The sequence below is a fragment of the Pantherophis guttatus genome, chromosome 5 (genome assembly GCF_059756535.1).
Source record: "Pantherophis guttatus breed Tessera chromosome 5, ASM5975653v1, whole genome shotgun sequence".
NCBI classification, from domain to species: Eukaryota; Metazoa; Chordata; class Lepidosauria; order Squamata; family Colubridae; genus Pantherophis; species Pantherophis guttatus.
In genome coordinates, this window is record NC_142067.1 from 55429046 (window position 1) to 55454654 (window position 25609).

Sequence of the window (25609 nt, forward strand, 5' to 3'; positions counted from 1 at the left end):
AAAACTGTCAAGACCATTACAAATCCTTAAACAGATTATTCCTCCTCCTCCTCCTCTTGGGCGCCTCTTTCTCCCCCCACCCTACTCCAGCAGCCTTCAACGATTGGTGCTTTGCAAGTCCCTGGCCTTTTAAGGGCTGCCAACCGGTCAATCTAAAGTGACAAGCAAGTGAAGACCCTCGCAACAGATACTGTCACAAACCAATCGTCTCTTGGTTCATCTCTTCTGGAAATACCCGACAGCCAATGAACGGGCAGGGGAAGGACAAGGGACCAGCTGAACTTAGAAGAAGTGGAGATGCCCTGGCGATTCTCTCTGCTTGCCAAACTGCTGCAGAGTCGCTAACGCTGGTTTTCTTGTGTGCACTGGACGCTGCAGCCACGCTGATTCTGGCGCCAAGTTTCTAGTGCTGTTGCCAAAATGGTGATTAAAGTATTTGTGGCAACGTCCTCAGGGTCGACGGCGGTAAGAATATCTATGTGATTTATGCTTCTCTGCAGAAGTCTTCGGAAGCTAGTTGCTTGCTTTCTTGCTGTTTAAGGAAGGGGTGTGATGCTGCTCCGCGGACTGAGCCCATGACAAAAAAAAAAGTGCCCCAAACTCTTTTCTCTCCCTCCCCCTCCCCCTCTCCCTCTCTGCTTTCAGATTTTCCAAGCGTGCAGCTTTATTAGTCTTGTTGTTGCAATTGAAGTTAATGCCCATAACGTGGGAGAAATATTGTCTTTCTACATGCCAGAAATTAGTCGATTCACCATGTAGCGAAAATACAAATTATTTATTTCATACAGATGGAAAATGTACAACATGTTAGTGCTTTATTTTCAACAACCTTGATAAGGACTGCTTAAACTAGTATGCTAATTATATGTTTAAAGGAGAATAACAGTCTTGATTGATTACATTAGTGCAGAAAACACTTTCTCTTAATAGAAATATGCAGTGGATATATTAGAGGTTTCTTTCTACAGCTGTACACATATCTCCACTTTCTTTTAAGGTTATTTTAAGCTTTCCTATCTCAATATCCTGTATCTTAATGCTGGTATCTGTTTTCAGAACCATTATGTTTGCTGAAATGAAGAAAGACTAGGCAAAGGGAAGGTGGGAACTGGGAATGAACAGTTTCCTTTTATATCCAATTCCCACATGAGCTCAAATTGCAGTCTTGGCTGAGCAATCAGTCACAGTGACATATCTAAACAAACTGGCTGCAGTCGGTACATAACTGATTTCATTGCTTGCTGGCTTTCATGAAGACAACCTCAAGAAGCTTCCAGAGAAGAATGGTTGGCAAGCCATAATTAAATAAGTTTGGCTGGTGTTTTTTTCTAGCCTGAGATCCACCAAGTAAATAACGGCAGTAGCCTGTGAGAAAATTGTCTATCTCATGGTGTGCTCAGGGGTGTGTGTGAATGTGTGAAGGGGGAATCCCCCTTTCTTCCTCTGCAGTAGGATCTTGTCCCTTTGGTGCTATTCTTAACTTCACCCAGCCTCTTACTAGCTCAAAAAGCTGTGACCAAGGGAATCTGTAAAGCAAGGACTTTGGGCAAAAATACAAGCACTACTGGAGGAAGAAAAGGACTGTGTGCTATGAGAGAGGGGACGGGAGGGAGCTTGCACCTGGACAACTGTCTCCTGTTTCCTGAACAGTCCAGCTGTGTTAGAAGAAAGGTCCTTTACTCTAGCCAAGCTAGAGTCCTTTCAGACTTAAGGTGTTGAAGCAGTGAGTGGGTTCCATAGATAAAAATAGAGGGCTGCTTATCTCCAGGGTGTTTGTCTCTGTGTGTGTCTGTCTGTCTGTCCCTGGAGCTCTTATGCGCACCCCAAGCAACCATAGTTGGATAGGATGTGGAGCACCGTATCAATAGTTCTGCCAGGATCCCCATATGGGAGGTTGCTACAAGCATGGGATGACAAAAATTGCCTCAGCAAAGTGTATACAAAACTATCGTGGAGTGAATGGACCTGGTTCAGATATGTAGCAGTCAGTCAGATATGGCAAAATAAAGGTACTTTCAAAAGAAAAAAAGAGAACGCTGATCTTTTCCCACATCTGTGTATTTTGCAATAATTGAGCAATGGATATGTTGAGATTTTTTTGCCTTTGAAAATAAAGTTAATGGGAAAAAAGGGTTACTTATATAGTTGATTGCAGAATTGCTAAGCTTTCTTTACAGGGACCTTTGAACAGGGACCAAACTCAAATCTAAGATGAAATTGACTTGTCTCTAAACCTAAGAGCTCTGATTTTTTTTCTGTGTATGTATGTGTATTAAAGTCTTTGTGTGTCCTTGAGGTGAAAAAATAATGAAAATACTGCAGAGAAACTGATGAAGCTTTTATGCAGCTGTCAGATATCTTTAATCACCAGAGACAAGTTCACACACACACACACACACACACACACACACACATATAAAATCTTCACCCCTTTTTGCCTGGACAGTAAAACAGGTGAAGAGAGCCAAGCTCCCTTTTCTCTCTGCTTTTAAGAACAGCCCAAATCTGTCAGGAGGGAATGTTCTAAATTCATTTAAAAGTAAAGTTTTATTTTGGATTGTATGTTTGTTTTAGCTAAGTGTATTGTGAGTGGATTTTGTCTGTCTGTAAACCATTAGGTATGCCTATCCACAGATCCCTACTTATTTCTGTCCTTAAGCCTGTTTGTGCATGTCTTCTCCTGTTAACTCATTTCGGTATACAAGCAGAAAATAATACCTTTAAGCCTTGGACTTCCCAAATTTTGTGTGCAAACTATTCACCCCACCCCATTCCACTTCTCCATCTCTTCTCCTGAGTTTCTGTTCTTTATCTCCTACCCAATTGCTCTACAAATTTCTATTGAACTAAATGATAATAGAATCTAACCGTAGCTAAAGGAACAACTTTGCTGCAATTAAACTTGCATTTGAATTGGGGGGGAAATAGCCAATTATAAAGAATGGGAAAACTTGATGTTTGCAATGAAAAGACTAAACTCTTTCAATAACAAATAACAAATTTATTTTCTTCATGCTCTAGGACAGGGGTCTCCAACCTTGGCAACTTTAAGACTTGTGGACTTCAACTCCCAGAATTCCACAGCCTGCTCTAGGAGGGGAGACATTTGGGCATTTTCAGTTACTTTATAAGCCATCTTCCCTGTAAGGTGATGAACCTAATAAATTTGATCTCAAAGGGTCTCTTGTATTTTAAGCAATTTGGAGTAGAGGGCTGAAGCTTTCCTTTCAATGTGCATTCTCCTGTGCTTGCTCATTTTCACCTGCAGATTATCGTAGAACTGAAGTAAGGATGCAAAAGGGATGGGAAAGTGGGGAAGGGGCTACAGAGACACACCCTCTTCTTCTATGCTGAGTTCTGGAACATGAGGCTGATTGGGATCATATCCTCCTGATATTCTGTATGTTTGTAGGCAATTCCTTAATAATTTTTTGCTAAGGTATGCTTGATTTTAAAAGTATATGCTTTGTTTGTGGGAAAGATGATTGATAGCTATGCAAATGGAATATTGATAGGAAATGGACAGATTGTATAGTGTGTAATGTGTGTGTGTTTCAAAATCTGAATGATTTCTCTTTTGCATTCTGGTTCTAGCCAAAGGATCAAATATATAAAGCTTAACATGCTTCTGCTTAATATAATTTAAGATCTAATAAAGCATGTGCATTTGGAACTACTTGCTACTACAAAAAGGGGTGACAAGTTATTGTTAAGTGTGGGTACTAAATCTGCTGTCCTTTTCCTTGGAGCAAAGGAAAAGAAGGCAAAGGGTTTTTGTTTTTTTTTGTTTAAACAGAGATAGTTTAGTGTAGTGGTTAAGGCACTGGTCTGGAAAGTAAAGGAGATTGTGAGTTTAGGTCCTGCCTTGTCTATGTGGTCAGGCTGGATGACTTTGAGTCAGTCATTCTCTCTTACTCCAGGGAAGAGACACTGGCAAGCCACTTGGAAAGGGTTGCCAGGAAGATAGATTCAGCAGCATAAATTTGATTTTTTTCAGGAAATTGTTATGTAAATTTTCCTTTAATCTTCAGAAGACAAGGGTTTTGTATTAGTATTTTTTTTCCTGCCAAACATGATGAGACTAGGGAAAGGCAGGGACATTCATTTGACTCCCCACCTATTCTTACCTGCTGTGATTTACATTCCAGTTTAAGGCTGGCCTTTGAAATGCATAACTCTTACTTGTGTCTTTTATCTTCTGTGTGCTTTACCTTTAAAAGCCTAGATGGGTCATGAGAACAAGTTTATTGGATTTCCTCCCTGTTCCTTAACATGGCATCTGATAGGGGTGAAAGGGGGGAGAGGGGGAAAACAGTAAAGCTTGGAACATTTGGAAAGGTATAGTCAATCTGAAACAAGATTTTCTTTCTTTCATTCATTTCTTCAACTTTTGGCTCTGGAAGCAATGCATGTGCTTAAGGGATATATTCCTATGTATATTCTCCCAGCTCTGCAAGATCTGATCCTAGTTAATTAGTAAGGAAATGGGAAAGTATAAAAATCCTTTTCAGCTGAAGGGAGTGTGAATGTGATGGTCAATCCAGCTTTGCCTCAGGATTATTTTAATCTATTTTGCAATCATGTTAACCTCTTCTGATTTATTGCCTCTAAAAATCAGCCTAGCAACCTCATCATAAGCAATGGACCCTCCCCATAAAAAGAATGAAGGTGACCAACTGAGATTTATTCAGCCTCTGCATTTACAAACCAGACTATCTTTTCACAGATATTCTGGTTACTTTATCAACAGGAAAAATAGAAATGTGGACTCATCAAATTCCTCAAAGTTTTTTTCAGGTTATCTGTCTCCTGTCTGATGATTGAAGGAGGGGAAGCCACTCATCCTCACTGAGTCTATGCGGCAATTTAAAAAAAACTTTGAAAATAAAAGCCTGTTTTCCTGCTAGTTGACACAATTCAGAGAGAGCTGCAGGAACCTAGCAAATGATTTCTGTTGTGGAACAAGCCTAACACTAATGAGCATAGATGTATGGTGTAATAGGACCCTGGTTTCCCCACAATAAAATGTGGGGATGTTTGTCTTTTTTGGTAGTCTTCAATAGGATGAGGAGGACTGCAACCACTTCACAAGAAACACTGATGCCTTCACCAAGAAAACCAAGAAGACTGCCTTTCTCCCTCCTGCATTTCAGCAACTAGATTCCCATTATGGAACAATATCAACAGCTGATTTTTTTTTTTTCTGGGACCATGCTATATGCTTTAGCAGATTGACTTAGTAGAATGGAGGTGGTGGTGGTGATAAAAAGTACTGATCTCTCTGCTTGTAATTATTGCTATGTTTTTACCTATTGAGTGCAATTATGTCATGTACACACACACAAACACTATGTACTGTATATGTATATATAAGACAGACCTTAGCAAACCCATCAAGTAAAACACCAGGGAATAATTGCAAAAGACTGGACATGTATATTGTGAGGGTTGAGCTTGTTGGCGTAATATCATCTTACAGAATAGAAGGAATTTGGTTGTCAATAACAATATGTGGACGATACTTGGGTCAAGATGAAAACAAAGGAATTGGAAGTGCTCACCAAATAGATCAACTCTGTGGACAGATACATCAAATTCACATGGGAAGATGTTTTGGAATATAGTCTAGTCTTCCTGGACTGTCACTCACATAGATCAGTATTTACATTTTGATTCCCACTACCCACTGGAGCACAAAATGGGAGTCATCAGAACCCTACATCACCGAGCTGAAGGCCGGCCTGCCAGCAAAGGTTGGAGGGGAAAAGAACTATAATACATCAAGGAAGCCCTCAGAACATGTGGCTATCCCAAGTGAGACTTCATCAAATCTCAAAAAAAGACCCTCCATAACAGACCACGAACAGAACAATAAACAAAGCAATGTTGTCATTCCATATGTTGCAGGAATATCAAAAAAGCTCAGGAGGATCTTCAGCCAACACAACATATGTGCACACTTCAAACCCAAGAATACACTAAGGCAGAAGCTTGTTCACTCCAAGGATAAAACACCCAGACACAAACTGAGCAACATGGTATATGCAGTATGATGCAGTGAGCCATGTGCACATCTGAACATTGGGAAAACAAAACAACCACTTCATAAACGCATGGCACAACATAGGAGAACAAATCCATCATTAGATTCAACAGTCCATCTACATTTAAAACATGTATGCCATCTGGAAAGAGGATGGGCAGGAACTCTTGATGTCAAACCACTCTCCTGGATGAAACCTAGAACATCCAGGATTACATCATTAAGATGGTGCCCAAAGTTGAGCCACTGAGAGAATGTGTGAGTCAACAGCATACATGGGAGGAAGATCAAACAGAAGAAATGCTATGGAAAGACCAGATTCTGTATTGGTTGTATCATCAATAGATAGCTGAGATGGCTAACATTGGGATAACATACCAATGGTTTGAAAGGGCTGAACTAAAAGACAACCCTGAAGTGCTGATCATAGATGCATAAGAACAGACCCTAAGCATCAGATTCATAGAAGCAGGTATTTACCACACTAGATAAGACTAATAAAGAGAACAAACCTAGAAATAAGGAGAAATTTCCTAAGAGTGAGAACAATTAATTTGTGGGAACATCAGTGAGAACATCACTGGAGGTTTTTAAGAAGAGATTGGACAACCATGTCTGAAATGGTATATGGTTTCCTGCTTGAGTAGGGAGCTGGACTAGAAGACTTCCATGGTCTCTTCCAACTCTGTTATTCTGTTATATAGGATCCAAGGTACAGACTGTGCAAGCAGTAAGATGCAAACAGGAACAACATATGCTGAACAGCCCAACCAAGTAGCCGACTTTCCATACAGGAACATCTGCACAGTATATGGGCTACATCCTCCCAAGTCCAGATGGGAGATTCTTCAGAAGGCTGTGGAGAATAAGAGGGTTAAGGTCCTGTGGGACTTCTAGATCCAGATGGACAGACACATACTGACAACCGAATATTGTGGTAATAGACAAGGACCAGAAGACAGTGGTATAATGGATGTAGCCATAACAAGTGACAGCAACATTAAAAAGGAATATGAAAATGCTGAGAAATTAGTTTTTCTTAACTTGAAAAGGAATGATAGGATTAAAATAACAGATTCACCATTTTTTGTAAGATTAGAGAGAATTTTTTTAAAAACGCACAAAAATGGAAGAATTGTCACCCCTGAGAACCCTGGATCAAAATGGCTACAGACCCATTTTTCTTGCACGGTGATTTAATCACATTTGCAGATACATTTTTTTTAATAAAATAGGAATTGATGTAGAAATCCCATGGGCACAATGTTTTCATCTGTGAAATACAAATTATGAACTTAAACAGAATTCCAACAAAAGAAATTAAGAATAAAATACTCTAGAACACAAGGATGATTATGATATTATTTATTCAATGGAGTCCAACTCTTGTTGATTCTATGGGCCAGGCATCTCCACATCTTCCAGTCTTGCTCTATTTCTTTGAGTTTTTCTATGCCCTGGCTGATGTGAGCTTTGATAGTGTTCAGCCACTGTGTTCTTTGACAACCTGGTGTCTTTTTACCGCTAACTCTTTCAAACATAATTGTTTTCTCCAGTGAATTGCCCCACATGACATGGCCAAAATAACTGAGGTGCAGTTTTGTAATTTTGCCTTCTAGTGACATGTCTGGTGTTTTGTGCTTCAGTACTTGCTTGTTAGTGACCTTTGCTGTTCAAGGATTTAGAACACGAATATGTAGTTTGCATATAAATGAAGCAAGAAATAGAATTCTAGTATGCGTCTTTTCTACCAAAATATTAACATTTTTCAACAGTTTTGTTTGTTGGTCAGAGAATATCTTATTTTACAGCCGACTGAAAGAAACCAGAAAAGCCATGTGCTTTGCCAGTGTTTCTTTAGAGGTCCCTTCTCTTTCTAAAGCACACTATGATCTGTACTGTACTTAGTTTCAATTTAGCAGTTGAATGATTTATCCAGTTCTATGGTCCTGTTAAACTCTACTTTGCTTAAAGTTCTCAAGTCACCTTATTTCTAATCTGAGGTTTGACTTTATTTTGATTGTTATTCAATAGGAATTTGATGATATATTCCACATTTTGTATTGTTTATGTTAGAAAAGCATCAGATTCCTTCAGACCAAGGTAAAACATAAAACTGGTTATTTTTGGGTCTGAGCTAATAATTCAAAAAAGTAAAAAAAGAGTAATTTACCTGCAGAGCTACAACTAAAGCCGTGTTATAATTACCATAAATCACGATGTGTCTTTACATTCCAACAACAAATCTATAAAAAAATAGGGAAGTGACAGTATTAATGGTCCTGCTTAATTCTAGATGCTTCAGTAATTTTACAATGAAAGAATATGTTGTGAAGATCAAATCTTCAGTCAAGGTAATTTGATGAGTAGTCTCTGAATCTAAATCTTGATATCTAAATCTAGTTTCTGAACTAGATTTTAAAAATTTAAGAAATGTGTAGAAGGCTTGAATAAGATTAAGGGCTGGATTTGAACCTTGTCTTGTGGTTAAATGCATATGTTTCTATTTGTAAGTGCTTGGAAGTATGACACTGAATTTATTGGGATTAAGTTTTAAGTAGATATTGACAAGTTTGCACTACAAATGCAATGCTGCAGATATATTAATATTTTTTATTTGCCTGGACATTTTCATATGGAGTTTGTTCATAGGCTACTGTCATTTTATTTCCTTCCTGGTGATTTATTTATTCATTGCTACCTATCATTTCCAGTTGCTACTTCAAAACTGCTTGCATCCAGTATCAGTGCAAGATTTGGGGTTAGAGAACAGGAGAAAGGTACCCTTAATCAATCTCCCTTTCTCAGGAGACTCATCTCTTCCTTATTCAGATTTAGTTGCATACTCCCATTGAGTCCAAATATACAAAAGCGTTGAAGGAGACAGCACCAAACAAATAGAGGCTACTGCTTCATCTCTAGGGTTAATAGTGGAACACTTGCAAAAGTTCAGGCTATGATGGATGCCCAATGATCCTCATTCCTGATGTGTGCTCTGCTCTTGGAAATCATCAGATAAAGTTCTTGTCAAACTACAACACTTCAAGCCCTGTAAATGTGAGACGTTCCTCCAATTCCTTATAAATGAACATTGCTAAGTGGGTGCTGATCAGGGTGGCTAAAAACAACTCTGTTACTGTTGTGCCCACAAATTATTCTGTGACAGGAGTATGCATTCCAAGAATGCATGACCTTGTCTTCCACAGGAACAACAATATAGATAGACATTTTCTCTGTACTTTTCACTTGTAAAATAAATTGCCTATCCTGACCACATCTCTTATAATCAAGCAATTCTATTTGCAAGACATAGCCTGCAAAACCTCCTACATTCTAGTAATCCTAGAAATCATCTGGACTAAAAGCTGAACTTTATTTCAGTGCTTGGCAATGGGTAGAATTCCCTTTCACACCTGAAGGCAGTACAGGACAGTTGATGTCATATAAGAACAAAGGGCTAGTTATGAGGTCTGGGTTGGGAAAGAGACAAGACATCTGATTTGTATCCCTGCTAGCAGTTCATTTTATCAACTGTCATCCTTATCTAGGTCACATCCAGCAATGCATCTCTCTATCCCTCTATTTTCTTTGTGTAACAGTAAAGATATTGGCTGTTGCTTCCTGCCCATTTAGAGCTTGTTGTCCGATGATAGCAATCTTCAGTTAGCCTTTGCTATTTGGTGGTATAGTATTTTTTTAAAAAAGAAAGATCCATGCTCATTTTATGCTCAGCTATGGCTACATACAGTATAAACAGCTTAATGATTAGAGACTAAAATACTTAAATTTAACATATTTTTTGTTATTTCACGGATAATTATTTAAATCTTAGTTCCAAATTATGGTGGGAAGCCAATTAAAGCATTGACCCAATGTGTACTTGCTCTACTTTGAAAGGCAAATTCCATGTTGGAGATCATTGGGAAAATAAGCCATCAGCCAACTGATAACAATATCAGTTTAGCCAGGATTCAGTCAGAACTTATCTTCATCCTGGCAGCCTCCTTTACAAGAACTAATCATGACTAATCTTGCTTAGTTTTTCTGAGATCAGCCAAGGTTGGCTAATGAAGCTACCTGCTTTGGACTTACCAGGTAATAGTACAATTCTAAACACAAATTGGCAGTAAGTTGAAATCAGTAAAACTTAATTATATATAATTGTGTTGTTTGCTAAAGAATCATCCATTATTAATAGTCACTCTTACTGTCTCACATTAGCATCTGCTCTGTCCTCAGCACAAGTAGTCTTTCTTTATGAGTTTCCCATTTAAATATTCAACTGCAGCTATAATTTGAATAAAGGATTGTGTTGTTATGCCTCCATTAAATTGAAATATGAAATAATCAATTCATTTTCTCTCTTAACTGATCAGATTAAAAAGAAACAGCAAGAAGTAGTAGGCTTTTTAGAGGCCAACAGAATTGACTTTAAGGAAATGGACATAGCCTGTGATGAAGACAATCGGAAATGGATGAGAGAAAATGTTCCAGGTGAAAAGAAGCCACAAAATGGGATTCCTCTCCCTCCCCAAATATTCAATGAGGAACAGTATTGTGGGGTAAGAAAAAAAAGTTTAATGTAGTTAAAGGGTAATGTGTTTAAGAAATGCACATACTTGCTTACTAAGTTTGTGAGAAAGAGATTTGTTGATCTAAATTAATTTAGGCTCACCAATACTACAATGCAGGATTGTATGCTAACAGTGAAAGATTATGCTAATATGTCAGTCAGATGGATAGTTAAACAAGTGACATTCCACAATCCTGTTTCATAGTTATTTTTCTTTGCTGTATTAGATTGGCTTTCCCAGGAAAAGCCAAAGGAAATCATTAAAACCATAAAAAAGCAAATGTTAAATCCTCCAGGGAAAGATTGAAGGCAAACAAGGTCCAGGCAGAAGAAGAACATTATGGCTTCAAAATCTAAGGGACTGGTTTGGTCAAAATTCAGCCACACTTTTTTGTGCAGCTGTTGATAAAAATAGGATCGCCAACATGATCACCAATGTCCAATGACAGATATGGCACAACAAGAAGAAGAAGATTAGATTGGCTTAATTTGAAAAGCTAAGATCATGTTTATGTGCTTTGTTTCCTTTTTAGGATTTTGATTCTTTTTTCTATGCAAAAGAAGAAAATTATATTTATTCATTCCTAGGACTTGCTCCTCCACCAGGCTCAATGGTATGAATTTATCTTATGGATCTTATTTTTCTTTTGATTTGTCTTGTAAAATTGCTATGCTGTTTTCAAAAATATGAAGCTGCAGTTTCAGATAGCTGGAAGCCACTTTGTTCCACTGCATAGTCCAGCGAGCCCTACATCTCCCAGCTCGCTCTCTCTCTTTTAAAGTGTATGCATTAGACCAGGGCAGGCAATTTATAGGCCCTTTAGGTATTATTAAACCCTAAACTGATTGATCAACAGATATCTGAGAGTATAAACTAAGATCAAGAAACTAGAAAAATATCAAGAAATTTATGAAAAACCAAATAGTTATTCCGTTCCATAAGAAAATGTCCCCTCTCCCTGATACCTTAAAGCAGGAGTGGGGAATGATGGCCATTTTATGACTTGTGGACTTTAACTCCCAGAATTCCTGGGAGCCATGGCTGGCTCAGGAATTCTGGGAGTTAAAGTCCACAAGTCTCATAAAAAGGCCATAGTTCCCCACCTCTGCCTTAAAGGAAAGTAGCATTGACATGTTGTAAGATTATGAAAGGAAGTGAGGGGAAAAGAAAGAGAAAAAGAGTTGGATGGAATATACTGTATTTCCTGATAATCTTTCACCACACTTATGTGCTAAATTAAATTCTCAGAAATTTTCTTTCCCCCCTCTAATGCAATTAATATAATTTGAAACACAGTGATTATATGTGACAGCTACACGTCCTTCAAGGGTAGACTGTCACTTCTGCTGTCAGAATCTTTTCTTAAGGACAATTAATGCATATAGTAGATGCAATTCTACACTTCTATGTAGGGGATTTATATTATATTATATTATATTATATTATATTATATTATATTATATTATATTATATTATATTATATTATTAATTATATTATATTATATTATTTTTTATTATAATATATTATCCTCTACTAAGGGGATAATAAAGGGAAAACAATATTACTTTTCTTTTAAATCAAACAGCAGGAATGCTAAAAACAACTTAAAATCTTTATCATTGAAAAGAAATATGTCATTTTTGAATAAATATCAATGTAGCTATAATGAAAATTTAATTTCTGTGCAGGACAAACTATTCTCTTACATTTGAAAAAGAGTTTTTCATGCAGCTTGCCTCTCAAAACTTATTTCTGGCATCAGTATTCAGTTTGATTAATGCTAATTTACATTCCCTCTTAATCCTAATGAATATAACATTTCTGCACTAGTCTGCATTTGGAATTTCCCTGACTAGTCAAAAGTAGAGATACAGTATTGTAATATTGCATTGTTTTTAAAAATGGTATGCCTACTCAAGGTGTTTTACTAGCAGAGTTACTAATAAATGATGATGACATTATAAAAATGTACATTCTGTAGAAATAGTCAAAATACTTTACATCTCAAAGGGCAGATTTGTCTACTGAGAATAGTTTAATTTAAGGGGTGCAGGTAGCCTGCATCATACACTGCTCAACAGTTCTATCTTTCAAAAAAAAATGAGCAACTGGCCTTGACTTCAATCTCCCCCCAAAATATCATCCATGGATTCCTGGCTAAATTCACATATTACACTAAGCAATAACATAGCTCGTTTGGGTTTGGATCAGAGTGGTGTATAAACCTAATCATTGCTATTTGCAAACCATCATTCATACCTTAGGTGCAAGTATGAATCCAGCCACTCTCTGTCCTTAGCATCTGTTGCCTGAGGCAATATCCTTATTCGATCCAATGAAGTCTATATAAGGATTATCATAACCAAAGAAGTGTATTACCTATCAATGAAGGATGAGATAATGCTTCAGTGTTTTCTATAAGCTATTCTATGTCTTCTATTTGTTTGGATGTTGTGTATTCCAGAAATTCAGATAATAAACAGCAAAAGTTTAGAGAATCAGTAATTGCTCTGGTTTCTGCTGCATTTTTAAGGCATAAGAATGCAACTATATATGCTATCTATCACTGTAGTGCATTCAGGCCACAAAATTGCCTGGCTCACTTACTTGTACCTAGTTTCAAGAAGATTTCAAATATTATTTGTATCCTTTTGCACAGGAAGGGAGGATTACAGAGGAGGTACTGACTGTGCCAAATGGGGATATTTCTGGAGAAGAGATCAAAATTGCGGAGGCAATATATTTTTTACTTTTCTATAGCAAAAAATATTTAAACTTCTCTGTATATGCATGCACGTCTGTGGTGAATTTAGTTTCAAACCACCAGAATTCTTAAGTCATAGGTTTTATCTGCCTGTTATCTACAAAGGCTATTATGGTCGCAAAGATGTGAAAGATCCGTTCCAGTCAGGCTTCAGGCCTGGGTATAGCACGGAAACGCCATTGGTCGCATTGGTTGATGATCTCTGGAGGGCTCAGGACAGGGCTGTTCCTCTGTCCTGGTCCTATTAAATCTCTCAGTGGCTTTTGATACCATTGACCATGGTATCATGCTGCGCCGGTTGGAGGGGTTAGGGGTGGGGGGGCACCGTGTTACGGTCGTTCTCCTTCCTTTCTGACCGTATGCAGTCTGTGTTGACGGGGGAAGAGGTCAACCCCGAGGCACCTAGTTTGTGGGGTGCTGCAGGGGTCGGTCCTCTCGCCCCTCCTGTTCAATATTTATGTGAAGCCGCTGGGTGAGATCATCCGTGGCTTCGGGATGGATTTCCATCAGTACGTTGATGACATTCAGCTGTACATTTCCACCCCGGACCACCCCAATGATGCCCTTGAAGTGATGACCCGGTGCCTGGAGGCCGTACGGATCTGGATGGGGAGAAACAAGCTCAGGCTCAACCCGTCCAAGACCGAGTGGCTGTGGTTTCCGGCATCCCGTCATAGTCAGTTGGCTCCATCACTGACTATAGGGGATGAGACCTTGCCCCCCACAGAGGGGGTTCGCAACTTGGGTGTCCTCCTGGATTCACAGCTGTCTTTAGAAGACCATCTGACGGCTGTGGCCAGGGGGGCTTTTTATCAGGTTCACCTGATCCGCCAGTTGCGTCCCTTTCTGGACCGAGACGCTTTGCGCACAGTCACTCACGCCCTCATCACTTCCCGTCTGGACTACTGTAACGCTCTCTACATGGGGCTCCCCTTGAAGAGCACCCGGAGGCTCCAGCTGGTCCAGAATGTGGCCGCGCGGGTGATTATGGGGGCGACTCGGTGCTCCCATGTAATACCGCTCCTGTGCGAGCTGCACTGGCTCCCAGTGGTCTTCTGGGTGTGATTCAAGGTGTTGGTTGCCACGACTTCCGGTGGCTCCGCGTTCCCCGAATGGACGCTCCTTTAAGAGCTCCAGCCCCGTGATTCCGTTTGCCGCTAGAACAGCTAGCAGCTGTTCTAGCGGCTCGAAACTCTCCCCCAGGGAAAAAGGGGGAGAGAAGAGCAGAAGGGTCTGGGTAGAGCTCCCCTAGACCCCCAGGCTTTTTTTTTTTAAGCCTGGGGTTTGCAGGGTGAGAGCTCCCTGAAAGCCCTTCAGTGCTCCGGATCTGGGACGATTCTGCTTTATGCAGAACAAGGGGTCGCGACCACACCAGCAGAGCAATTTTAAGGATTATGAGAAAATTTGAACCTGGACGCTGGCAGAGCAAAATCAGGAGAACAGAAAATGCAAGTACTAAACTTGAACTCTGTTTAAAAGAAAAAGAAAAAAGATGGCGCTTAAGGGCGTTAAAATGAAACTTACTAGTGAAAGTGATCGTTAAAGCTGCAACATTGTAAAAGCTACTGGATTACGCGGCAAGAAAAAGATTTAAACTGCTAGTGGAATGAAAAAGACTATGGTACTGACCCCAACTACTTTATACTTCTAAATTGTGGGGGAAATTATTGGACTTATTGACCTGACAGCTGAATAAATTTAAAGTGGAAATTGAAATATGGCTGACATTAAGGATGGAGGATCATTATTATATGACCCAGCAAATTCACAAGTTGTGACTGTAAAGGTTTTACAAGAACTCTTAAATTTTTATACTTCTGTTATATTGGAATCAGTTGAAAGGACTATTCAAAATTATAATCTGGAGAACAACAATGATTTGCTGGCTGGAAAAAAGGAAGAAAATCAAGCTATTTCGACTTTGGAGCAGGAAAAAGAGGCTGTCAGGATCACGATGGAAGTTAGCACACTGAAAACAGAGGTTTTGGCAGAAGCTTCTATGCAGTTAACTGAAAAGCAGCAAATAGACTCTTTCCTGCAGACTGATAAACTTTATCGTGACAATTTTTGGCTTGATAGACAGAATCAATTTTCAAGGAAGGAAGTGACTGATTATATAAGCAGGAAGAGTTGAAATGGAGGTTTCAAATTGAAGGAGATAACTTTTAGAAGAGAATGATTTCCAAAGATGCATCAGCCTCAAATCTATATTCAAAAATTTTCCAAAATAAAAGCAGGGGGAAGACCAATGTTGAAGAAGAAAGTACTATTGAAGAAGAAGGACTGGAAAAAATATAGAAAGAAAGGAAGAATTGAAGATTAGTTTCTTTTGGGGAGGATTTTAATAATAAATTTGAAAAGTTTACTGAAATTAGTATTTTTTAAATTTAAGTAAAAATGTTTAACTAAAAATGGATAGCTTTTTAAAAAAAATTATCGAGGTATTAAAATGCTTAACTTTAAACTTAATTGATAACTTTCTGAAAGTTTTGAAATTGATATTTTGAAGAATGAACTCAAGAGTTAGAAATAATTTAACTCAATGGATTATTAGTATTTTTAAGATTATATGGATAGCCTTTTGGAGGAAGGAGAAAAAGAAAAAAAGAAAAAAGAGTTTTGAAACTTATATCTTGAAGAATGTCTTATTAAACGTATTAAGAGATTTTAAAAGGTTTAACTTAAAATAATATTTTTTTTCTTTTCTTTTAAAAAGATATGCTTTAAAGAAAGTTTTAAAATGTTTAATTTAGAATTTTAAAAGGGGAGGCTGATGAATAATTTTTAAAGGAGTTAAAGAGTGTGAGGGATTTTGAATTTTGTAGTAAGTTAGTATATTTTAGCTTATGCTTGTTTAATGTTACACCCTGTTTTTGCTCTGGGAAGTCGGGGGTGGGGGAGGGGAGAGGGGGTTGAAGGTTGTTGGGGATAAAATTGTTGTTTAATTTTTAATAAAACTAAAAGATAGATAAATGTATTAATAGAGAAGTAAGAAATGTGGGGGAAATGTCATAATAAAGGAAATGATAATATTAAGATATGATAAATATTGGAGTAAAAAGAAGATACAAAAGATGTATTCAGAAGATATATTGAATGATTGATTATGTATTGTTTGTTTATAAAATAAAAACTTTTAATGAGAAAAAAAAAGGTGTTGGTTGCCACCTTTAAAGCGCTCCATGGCATAGGACCTGGATATTTACGAGACTGCCTTCTGCCTCCGATAGCCTCCCACTGACCAGTACGCTCCCACAGAAAGGGTCTCCTCAGGGTGCCGTCGGTTAGACAGTGTCGACTGGCGACCCCCAGGGGGAGAGCCTTCTCTGGAACGAGCTGCCCCTTGAGATTCGTTGGATTTCCGACCTCCGTACTTTTGCCGCGCCCTTAAAACGCTATTATTCCATCAAGCAGGGCTGGCCTAAAATTTTATGGGAATGGGTTATTTTATTTTAGATGATTGGCCAAACTATTTAATAATTTTAAATTGTTTTTAACTTTTATATTGTTGGTTTTTATTTTAGCTGTACACCGCCCTGAGTCCTTCGGGAGAAGGGTGGTATAAAAATTTAATAATGAATGAATGAATGAATGAATGAATGAATGAATGAATGAATGAATGAATGAATGATACCTGGTTGCCAGTGAAATTCTTCTACTTGCATGCAGAGGTATAGGATACTTATGTATATTGCAGAACTGGGGTGGTGTTCTTGTTCAGTCCCCGTCTCACACACGCACACCAGCAGTCGACCAAGAGTTAAAATAAACCAGCAGACAAGAATTTCCTTTGATAGCAGAATTGGCAGCAACCCAGTGGCTGCTTGCTAAAAGTTTTTACTTACAAAGGGAGGTTTATCTCCTCCGAAAACATCAAAGTAAGTCCACAAAAGCCAAAGAATAGTCAAGTCCAGTCCAAGAATCCATCCAAGCAGAGCATATAACAAAGTTCCAGAGATGCAGAATGACTTGCTAGCTTTCAGTTTTGTCCGTCACAAAGCCTGAATGGCCACCACACCCCCTTTTATCCCTTGTGGGGTGTGGTCCAGTGACTCAGCTTAATCTCTGGCACGCCTCCTTCTCTGCTGCGCACACTTGTCTTTCCGACGCTGTCAGGGATCCAGCCAAGACTTATCTCCGTCGCTGTCTAACTGCGGCTGTTCAGAAGTGCCTGGCTCCTGGCCTATCTCTTCTCCTTCAGAAGACAGCTGAGGCATTGTCAGAGAGGAAGGTCCTGGAGAGGGAGGCCTTGCCAACTCCTTTCCTTCACTTTCGGAGTCTTCTTCCTCCGATAAAACGGGCTCGGGGGTCGGAGTCACAACAGTTCTAATCTTCTCAGATTAAGCACAGAACTTTGAATAAGAATAGAACGGAACAGAATACTTTATTGGTCAAATGTAATCGGACACACAAGGAATTTGTCTTCAGCGCAAAAGCTCACAGTGTACATATAGTTGTACTTATGAGCAGTTCTAGGCAGGCCAGATGCCAGACCAGTGGAGATCCAAATCACAACTACAATTTCATACTCAGGCTTTCAAGTTAAGTGTAGGAAGTCAGAAGACACAGCTAGCTCATGAGTGCAATATCAAGGGTGGGTGAAAAGCATGCTCCCAGATCTGCCAATATATTTGTGTGGCCTATTCATCAGCAAGACATGAATAAGGCTTCTGTTTGAGCCTGACAGCTCTCCAGGATGAGTCAGAATGCTGCTTCAAATATAATGTGCTCCCATTATGTGAACAGAAAAATATGAGTTTGCAGACCTAACCATATTAAATTTGAAATAGCATGCCTGATTGAATCACAAAAATAGCCATGTTAATCTATGAATGTGTATGTCTAACCAATGTAATATGAAAGAGTATGCAAACTCAGAACATAAAGGTAGATATCACTCAATTATGCCTTTAAAAATTCAAGTGACCAAATCAGATTATTTAAAATCATTATAAGGATCATCATTGAGTCATGTGATTCCAGTTCCATAAGGCTTATTAGAGATAAGAATTGAGAAATTCATTCAAATTGCTTATTTAGTCTTTTTGCTCTAAGTTTCTAATATTACTCATGTTCTTGCCAGGAGACTGAAAAATGTTCAGTTACTGAAGAAAATGAGATACAAGCAGAAGATGAGGTTGGGGCCCCGCCTGAGACTGAGGGTGAAGCTGAGGCTGAGACTACTGAAGCACAGGTTATTTTCTTTCTTTTGTAGTTTTATTCAAAACTTTTCTCAATCAATTTTATTCCTCTACATTTTGCGCAGGAAGGGAGTCTTTGAATATTTATAAATGTGACCTGCAGCAAGATGGCTGCTGCAGAATTCAGTCTGTCCATTTTCTCTCCCTACTTGTTTGCCCTCAGCATTCCTATACTCGTGCACCAGAAACTGATTTTGGTGGTTCAGCTCCCCTTTCTTCTAAATAAATATTTTCTAAATGTTGGATTTCCACTAAACCTGCTGATACCTGGCTGTTCTTCATGTGTGGTGTTACTTAACTCCATACGCTATTACAGAGGTAGTCTTCAGCTTGCAACCACAATTGGAACCTGAATTTTTGTTGCTAAGCAAGGCAGTTGTTAAGTGACACCCAATTTTGCAACCTTTTCTGCCATGGTTATTAAGTGAATCACTGAAGTTGTTAAGTGAATCATGCAGTTGTTAAGTGAACCTGGCTTCCCCCATTGACTTTGCTTGTTGGAAACCAGGTGAGAAGATCACAAATGGTGATTACATGATCCATGGATGCTGCAACTTTTGAAAATGCATGCTAGTTGTCAAGCACCCAAATTTTGATCATGTGACCGTGAGGATGCTGCAATAGTCATAAGTGTGAGGACCAGTTTTAAGTTACTTAAAACTGTTTTAAAGCTGTTTTAACTTTAAACAATTGCTAAACAAACAATTGTAAATTGAAGATTACCTGGATTAAGAGCCCAACTAGAGCGAATACATCTTCTTTTGCCCAATTTTCACTTCAACCAAGCACAGTTAGACAGCCTTGTTTGGATTCAGCAGAATGCATGAGAATTTGAGGCAGCTCCAAGTTTTTTTGTGCACCAAATTCACATTTTTGTGACCCTTGGAATCCTCTTTGAATATATTTCTTAAAAACTAGAAGTACAATGCCCTGCAATTTTGAAATTTAAACCCTAAAACAGATATAAAATTGTTAAAAAGAAATCTGCTTCACCCACAGGTGAAGTCTCCTTCAGGATTCTCCCAAAAATCAAGTGTTTTTTGGACTTTGCTCTTCATGACTTCAATGCATGCAGTTGGGAGATGCAATATGAAACTGTACCTTATCATACACAGTCCCATTCCTTACATAATTCCAAGTCTCATATGTCCAGACAAATGACTGATAAGGGCTGATAAGTAATCATTCCTTCTGGAGGAACAAAAATAAGCCCCTTTATTGTAGTTCTAAGTTGAAATTGGTTGCAGTGCAAGGAGCATGTTGCAACAAAAACAATAGTGTTCCTGGCATTGTTGCAGGCATAACATTTTTAAAAATCACATACCCTCTATCCCTTATTTCCTTATGTTTAAATTCATTTCCAGTTTAACTCAAATTAAGCATTACATGACAGTTAACAAGGCTGTTGTCAAGAATTGGCTTGGCAGAGTTACACTGCAAATACCAATACTGTTGCTGTTCCTCTTGCCTCTTCTATGTGCTAGTCCCCTATCAACCAAGCCTGGGTAAACAAGTAAGCAACAGAAGTCCTGTGGCCCTTGATCTCCTTCCCCAGAAATGGTAATGGGGAAGCTTAGAAGCAGAACAAAACAAGAAGAAAGAGAAGGCTAAGATTTACAATAATTGGCACAGGATTAACCAAAACTCTGCCTAGATAAGCCAAATTTTGTGCCCTGTACATGCAGATGGAACCAATATTTAAACTTCATTCATACAGTATATCAGTGTCTTTTAACAAGAAGTGGAGAATAATAACCTGTCCCATAACTTCTGATTTCTTCTCCAGTTAGATGGTTGATTTTCAAACCTGTCTTTTCAACGAACTTTTTTTTTTTTTAAGAAATCTGATGTTCACCAAATGCTGAATTCTGTAGCCAGCAACAAATCCTATGCTATGCAATTGGAGTGTTAATAAATATAGGCAATGCTGATGTTTTCACTGTGGTAATAAGAATAACATATGTATCTCCATGGTAGTGTTTGTTGTCGGTTTTTGGCTTTCTTTTTAAATCTCTTTTTAAAAATAGTCTTTCATGGTCTGTTTCAGGGACAAGATGAAGAGCAGCCAGCAACAGAAGTACAGTAACAAATTTGAATGCCTTATTTCACATGCATTTTTCCTCTATGTTCATTGCTTTTAAATATATTTAAAATATACCATGACAGCTATTTTTCTTTCAAATTAACTTTGGGAATATAACTGTTAGGATTGAACTCTAACAAGCAACATTTGCATTCAAATCTCATCATCCTTCACCACAAATAATTCATTCTCCAATCCTGTCCTAATGAAGTTAAATAATTTCTCCAATCTTGTCCTAATGAAATCATTTGTTGATTAGGGAACCAATGTTAAACTGAAGTTAGCATTTCAATTGTAGTTGTATTTTATACAACTATTTTATTTTTATACAACTATTGTATTATATTTATTTATTATTTATATAGCCACCCAACTCATGTCTATGTAAATCTATTTTAAATCTGTCTTGGGCCAAATTGTTAAATTCGGTTTTACTTTGCTTTTAAATTTTGTATTTATGTGTTTTATCTTGTGGCTGTTCATCGCCCTGAGTCCTTCGGGAGTAGGGCGGTATATAAATCAAATGAAATGAAAATGAAATGAAATGAAATGTAGATAATCTATGTAGATCACTTGCTCTAATGTGTTCTAGAGCTATTCTTCCAACGTAGTAAGTATAACTCTATGCTGATGAGATTTCTTATGATTGCCTAGTTAAATAGTAAGGCATGAAAGTCAAAGGAGTTATTCTAAACAACTCTTTGTACTTAAGTGTATGCATAAATGTGTATAGACTACTGTAGAAAATTAAGTTGGTTGACTTTTTGTACTAAGAAAAATATCTGTGTTCTCATTTAGTCAGTAGGATTGATTACTTATATCTTTATGCGTTTATGTAAAGAAACTTAATATTCATAAAAATGCACAAGCATTTTTCTTAAAGTTTACATTTTTATTTAACAAAATGAAATTTGCTGGCAATACATTATAATCGCATATGATATATGCTATGTTCAAATGAAGGAATTCCTTCTTACTCACAATTTAGGTCAGTATTAGAGGCCAAGAGTACTAGACTTGATTACTTTTAAATCAGTATGAACTTTGCATTGTAGCATAAGCCTCTTTTTTTGTTCCAAGAGAAAATATGCACATTTGACGTTACAGAAGTTTCTTTTAGCTCCATTGTTTGACTATTCTTCCATTATTTTGTGTAACAAAAGGAAGTAGAAGCAGCAGAGGAGGAAGAAGAGGAAAAAATGGAAGAAAAAGAAGAAAAAGAAGGGGAAGGGGAAGAAGAAGAGGAAGAAGAAGAGGAATCTTAGTACATTTGTTTGCTACTTTTTCTTCAGCAGATGTTTCAGGTAAATAACAGAGTGGCGCAGTGGCCTCGAGGTGGAGCTCTCACCTCACAATCAGGAGGCTGTGAGTTCGATCCTAGGTAGAGGCAGATATTTCTCTCCCTGGGCACACGGAGAATATATCTGCTGAACAAATCTCCACATTGGCGACAGGAAGGGCATCTGGCCATTCTGCTAGCTCCATTTAGTTGCCCAGACTCCACCCCGCAAGGGATTATGGGATAGTTAAATGACGATGATGATGTTTCAGGTAAATATAACAATAGCAATAGCACTTAGACTTATATCCCACCCCATAGTGCTTTACAACATTCTCTGGGTGGTTTAAGTATACTGCCCCCAACAATCTGGGTCCACATTTTACTTACTTCAGAAGGCTGGACGGCTGAGTTAACCTTCAGGCCCATCAGGATCAAACTCCAGGCTGTGGACAGAGTTTGCTTGCAAAACTGCATTCTAACTATTGTGCCACCAGGGCTCAAATCATAAATATGCTGATAGCAATTGATTTCTGTTTCTGTGATACCCTAATTACCTCAATTTTCTTAATTGAAAAAGCAAACAAAAATACCTGTAAAATCTGAATAATTGCCATCATTCTTGTTTTAATAAAATCAAATAAAGAAAAATCGTTTCCCAATTAAAAAATGAGGGGTATTTCTTGGCATTTCATCATCATCATTGCCTTCCTAAAGTTATTCCTACAGTGGCAGGGTCTGATTTTCATGTCTGCATTTATTGTGTCTTGCCATCTTTGCTTCGGTCTTCCACATGGGCACTATTTCTTGGCATTTGACTTATTAAGTTATTATTAAGCCATACATAATGCTTAGCTCACAAATAATGCTATGATTGATTTTGGCTTAATGTGTATGAACCACTTACTGTGATTTTTACATCAAGGGTTACAGTTTAGCTATATATGAAAACATTTCACAATTGTTTGTCAAATAGTATTGAGGGTACTATTGAGAAAAATCCTGTTGAAAAGGAAAACTGGGAATCCGGAAAAAAAAAACCCAGTTCAATTTTGTTTGAGAAGGACAGCCTTTTTGCAACTTTGCATCTTTGTGGATTGCTAACAAGCTTAGATAGAGCACAAAAAGAAACGGGTAAACCAAGTTAACAAATCATAGTTTAAAAAGTCAGAATTGACAGCATCAATCTATGCCTTCCAGTTGGAGATTGGTTGCTAACAAAAACATGTTTTCTTGCTTAACCTGGAATCAGCTATTAAAAAGAGCAAAGGAACATATAAGCAAATTAATTCTAAATAATATTATCTCTGAACCATATTATTTTGTGTAACTTTGAATGTATTTTCACTATAGGAACTGGGAACTGACGATATCACTGCAGAGTGAAGACAACAATCACTTTCCCTCCACAAAAACATTACTGTTTTTCTACGCAACTCCAGATATCAGCACAGATATAATTTGAGACATTAAGCAGCTCCAAATGTGAACTTTCTACATAAATTTTGTTGCTTTGGTGTATATATACAGTTGTTTCTTCTATTCTGCCTTGGAGTCCAGTGGGGCTTCAGATCTTGATGATCAACAAGCATTATGAGATTGGCTTTAGGATATGTAGTTCCTCTGAGCAGGGATTAGTTCAGACTCCATATTGGTTTCCTGAAAGGTACATACTAGAATGGCCAGGCCGTTCTCCAGTGGAAAACCCCAAAGAATGTTTTCAATGTATGTGCCACATTTTGCTGATCTCTTAAATAGCCGTATAATATACAGCAACTGAAATAAACCCATTTCATGCCAATGGTCTGCTTGTGCTTGTACAAGCATTCATTTGTCAATGTCAGTCACAAAATAAGACAACTAAAAATCATTATTTTTTTCTTCCCTTACAAAAAGTATTATGTGGTAATCTCTACTTCCCCTTCTATTTTTTTTGCCAGTTTTACACTAACTTACATTTTCTTATTATAACTCCACTTTTAATAGAGGCAGGCCTTTTCAAAAGATACTAATCACTGTATCAGTGTAAGTGAATAAGCTGGAATATTAGGCTTCCATTCTGTTAATGACATATATATAAACTCAAAAAATCTGAAGATAATTGATGGAGAACCAAACCGTCTAACCCATTCTCTTGCAATCCTTGATTTGCTTTGAGGGAAGCTATGGACATTAATGGAAAACCCATTGGTAAATAAACTAGTAATAACACCATAAATAAATTAATTGCAACCCCCCCTCCCCCAGCACTATGCGATTACAATAAGGACGGGCATAGGAAAAGTTAATCAAATATTTGATTTTTGCAATTTAGTGACTTTAGTCACATCAGATGAGGTGCCGGGAGGATCAAAATAGAAAGTATGCTGGAGATCCATAGACTCTTGTTAATTTTAATAACACACTATTAATTTAGTGCTAAAGGGACCTTAAATTGAGCTTGTCTCCTGATGAACATATGTAGTTTTCTTGATAGTGTTATGGAAATAATTTGCCACTGTTTTCTTCTGGGATGATTTTTCCACTTTCCAATCTAGCCTATCTCTGAAATACTCTTATGTAGCTAGCTATTCAGGTGCTAGTTAGACTAACCTCACTTGCCTTCTAAGATCAGCCAAAGTCTTCCTCCAGCAGGGTAATGGTCAAAGTATTGGAATTAGGCTAGGGAGACTCAAGTTCAAGTTCCTGATTAGCCCATTTCTCAGGCTAGGAATTTCTCACAAAGTTACTGTAAGGATGAAATTAGGGGAGACTAGTTAAATATTTAATACTCATCACAACAAAGGACTTGGGGTGCTCCTTTGGTTGAAGGTTAATTGGAAATGAGAAAGAAAAGGGTTAGAAATATTATTTCCCCATATAGTCATTCTATTTGAATTATGCCTTCGTAATTTGGGAGTGATTGGGGGAGGGGAAAAGAAGTTGAAAATGAAACAGTAAAAAAAGAAAGAGGTAGCCCATCCAAATCCGTGTGCTGCATTACTTATCTTGATTTTGCTTACTGATTTGAGAATAAGTGAAAAGAAATAGAGCAGCAACGTACTGTAATGAACTCTCCATGTAGTTTCTCTTTTAGCCATTGGGAGTCATTGTAGTCATCGGGACATACCCAGAATGTATAATTTCCCTAGCAAAAGAATCTTATTAGATTGAAAGCAATCAGAACTGCTGCTGTTTACATCAGGAGCTGAATAAGCACAATTATTCTAACATCTATACACTCTCTGTAATTAGCTTAATAAATTGTTGAAAAAATGTGAAGGAATATTGAAATTGCTGTAGGACTGCTTATATACATTAAGGGTGCAGGAACTGTTGTTGCCCCAATGTTGGTGAATTGCAGCTGCCATTAGCCATGCTGGCTGGAGCTGTTGGAGTCGTAGTTCATCAACATCTGGAGACCTATAGATTTCCACTCTGCTAGAGACACAGTTTTAGGGTTTTACCTATTAAACTTCAAATACATCACCTACCCACCAACCAGCTTCTAAACTAGTCTCTTTCTGGAGGGATGTGCATTAGCCTGTTTTTGAGTGAAGGTTTAATTAGCAAGCCCATTACCTGTAATGATTGCACCTTATGTTACTTATTTATCCCCCTCCCCTTTGTATCATGTAAAAGCTGCTAGAAATCTCAGTGTACTTAAAAAGAATTTTTCTACCCA

At 37.9% G+C, this 25609-nt stretch overlaps 1 protein-coding gene across 4 annotated transcripts; it reads left to right on the plus strand.

Moving 5' to 3' along the window:
• The first annotated feature begins 128 nt into the window (after nt 1-128).
• Nucleotides 129-25609, plus strand: SH3BGR (SH3 domain binding glutamate rich protein). 4 transcript variants are annotated; one of them, XM_034423982.3, is made up of 8 exons: nt 227-465; nt 10420-10605; nt 11150-11230; nt 13278-13352; nt 18466-18576; nt 20631-20660; nt 21830-21970; nt 23299-25609. In XM_034423982.3, exons 1-7 carry the CDS (start codon nt 421-423, stop codon nt 21929-21931), a joined length of 630 nt encoding a protein of 209 aa, XP_034279873.1. In that variant the 5' UTR covers nt 227-420; the 3' UTR covers nt 21932-21970; nt 23299-25609. The 4 variants fall into 4 exon arrangements, with proteins under 4 accessions (XP_087751300.1, XP_034279873.1, XP_087751301.1 ...); XM_087895176.1 differs by lacking the exon at nt 227-465 and adding an exon at nt 3021-3148; XM_087895174.1 differs by lacking the exon at nt 13278-13352 and having other exon boundaries at nt 129-465.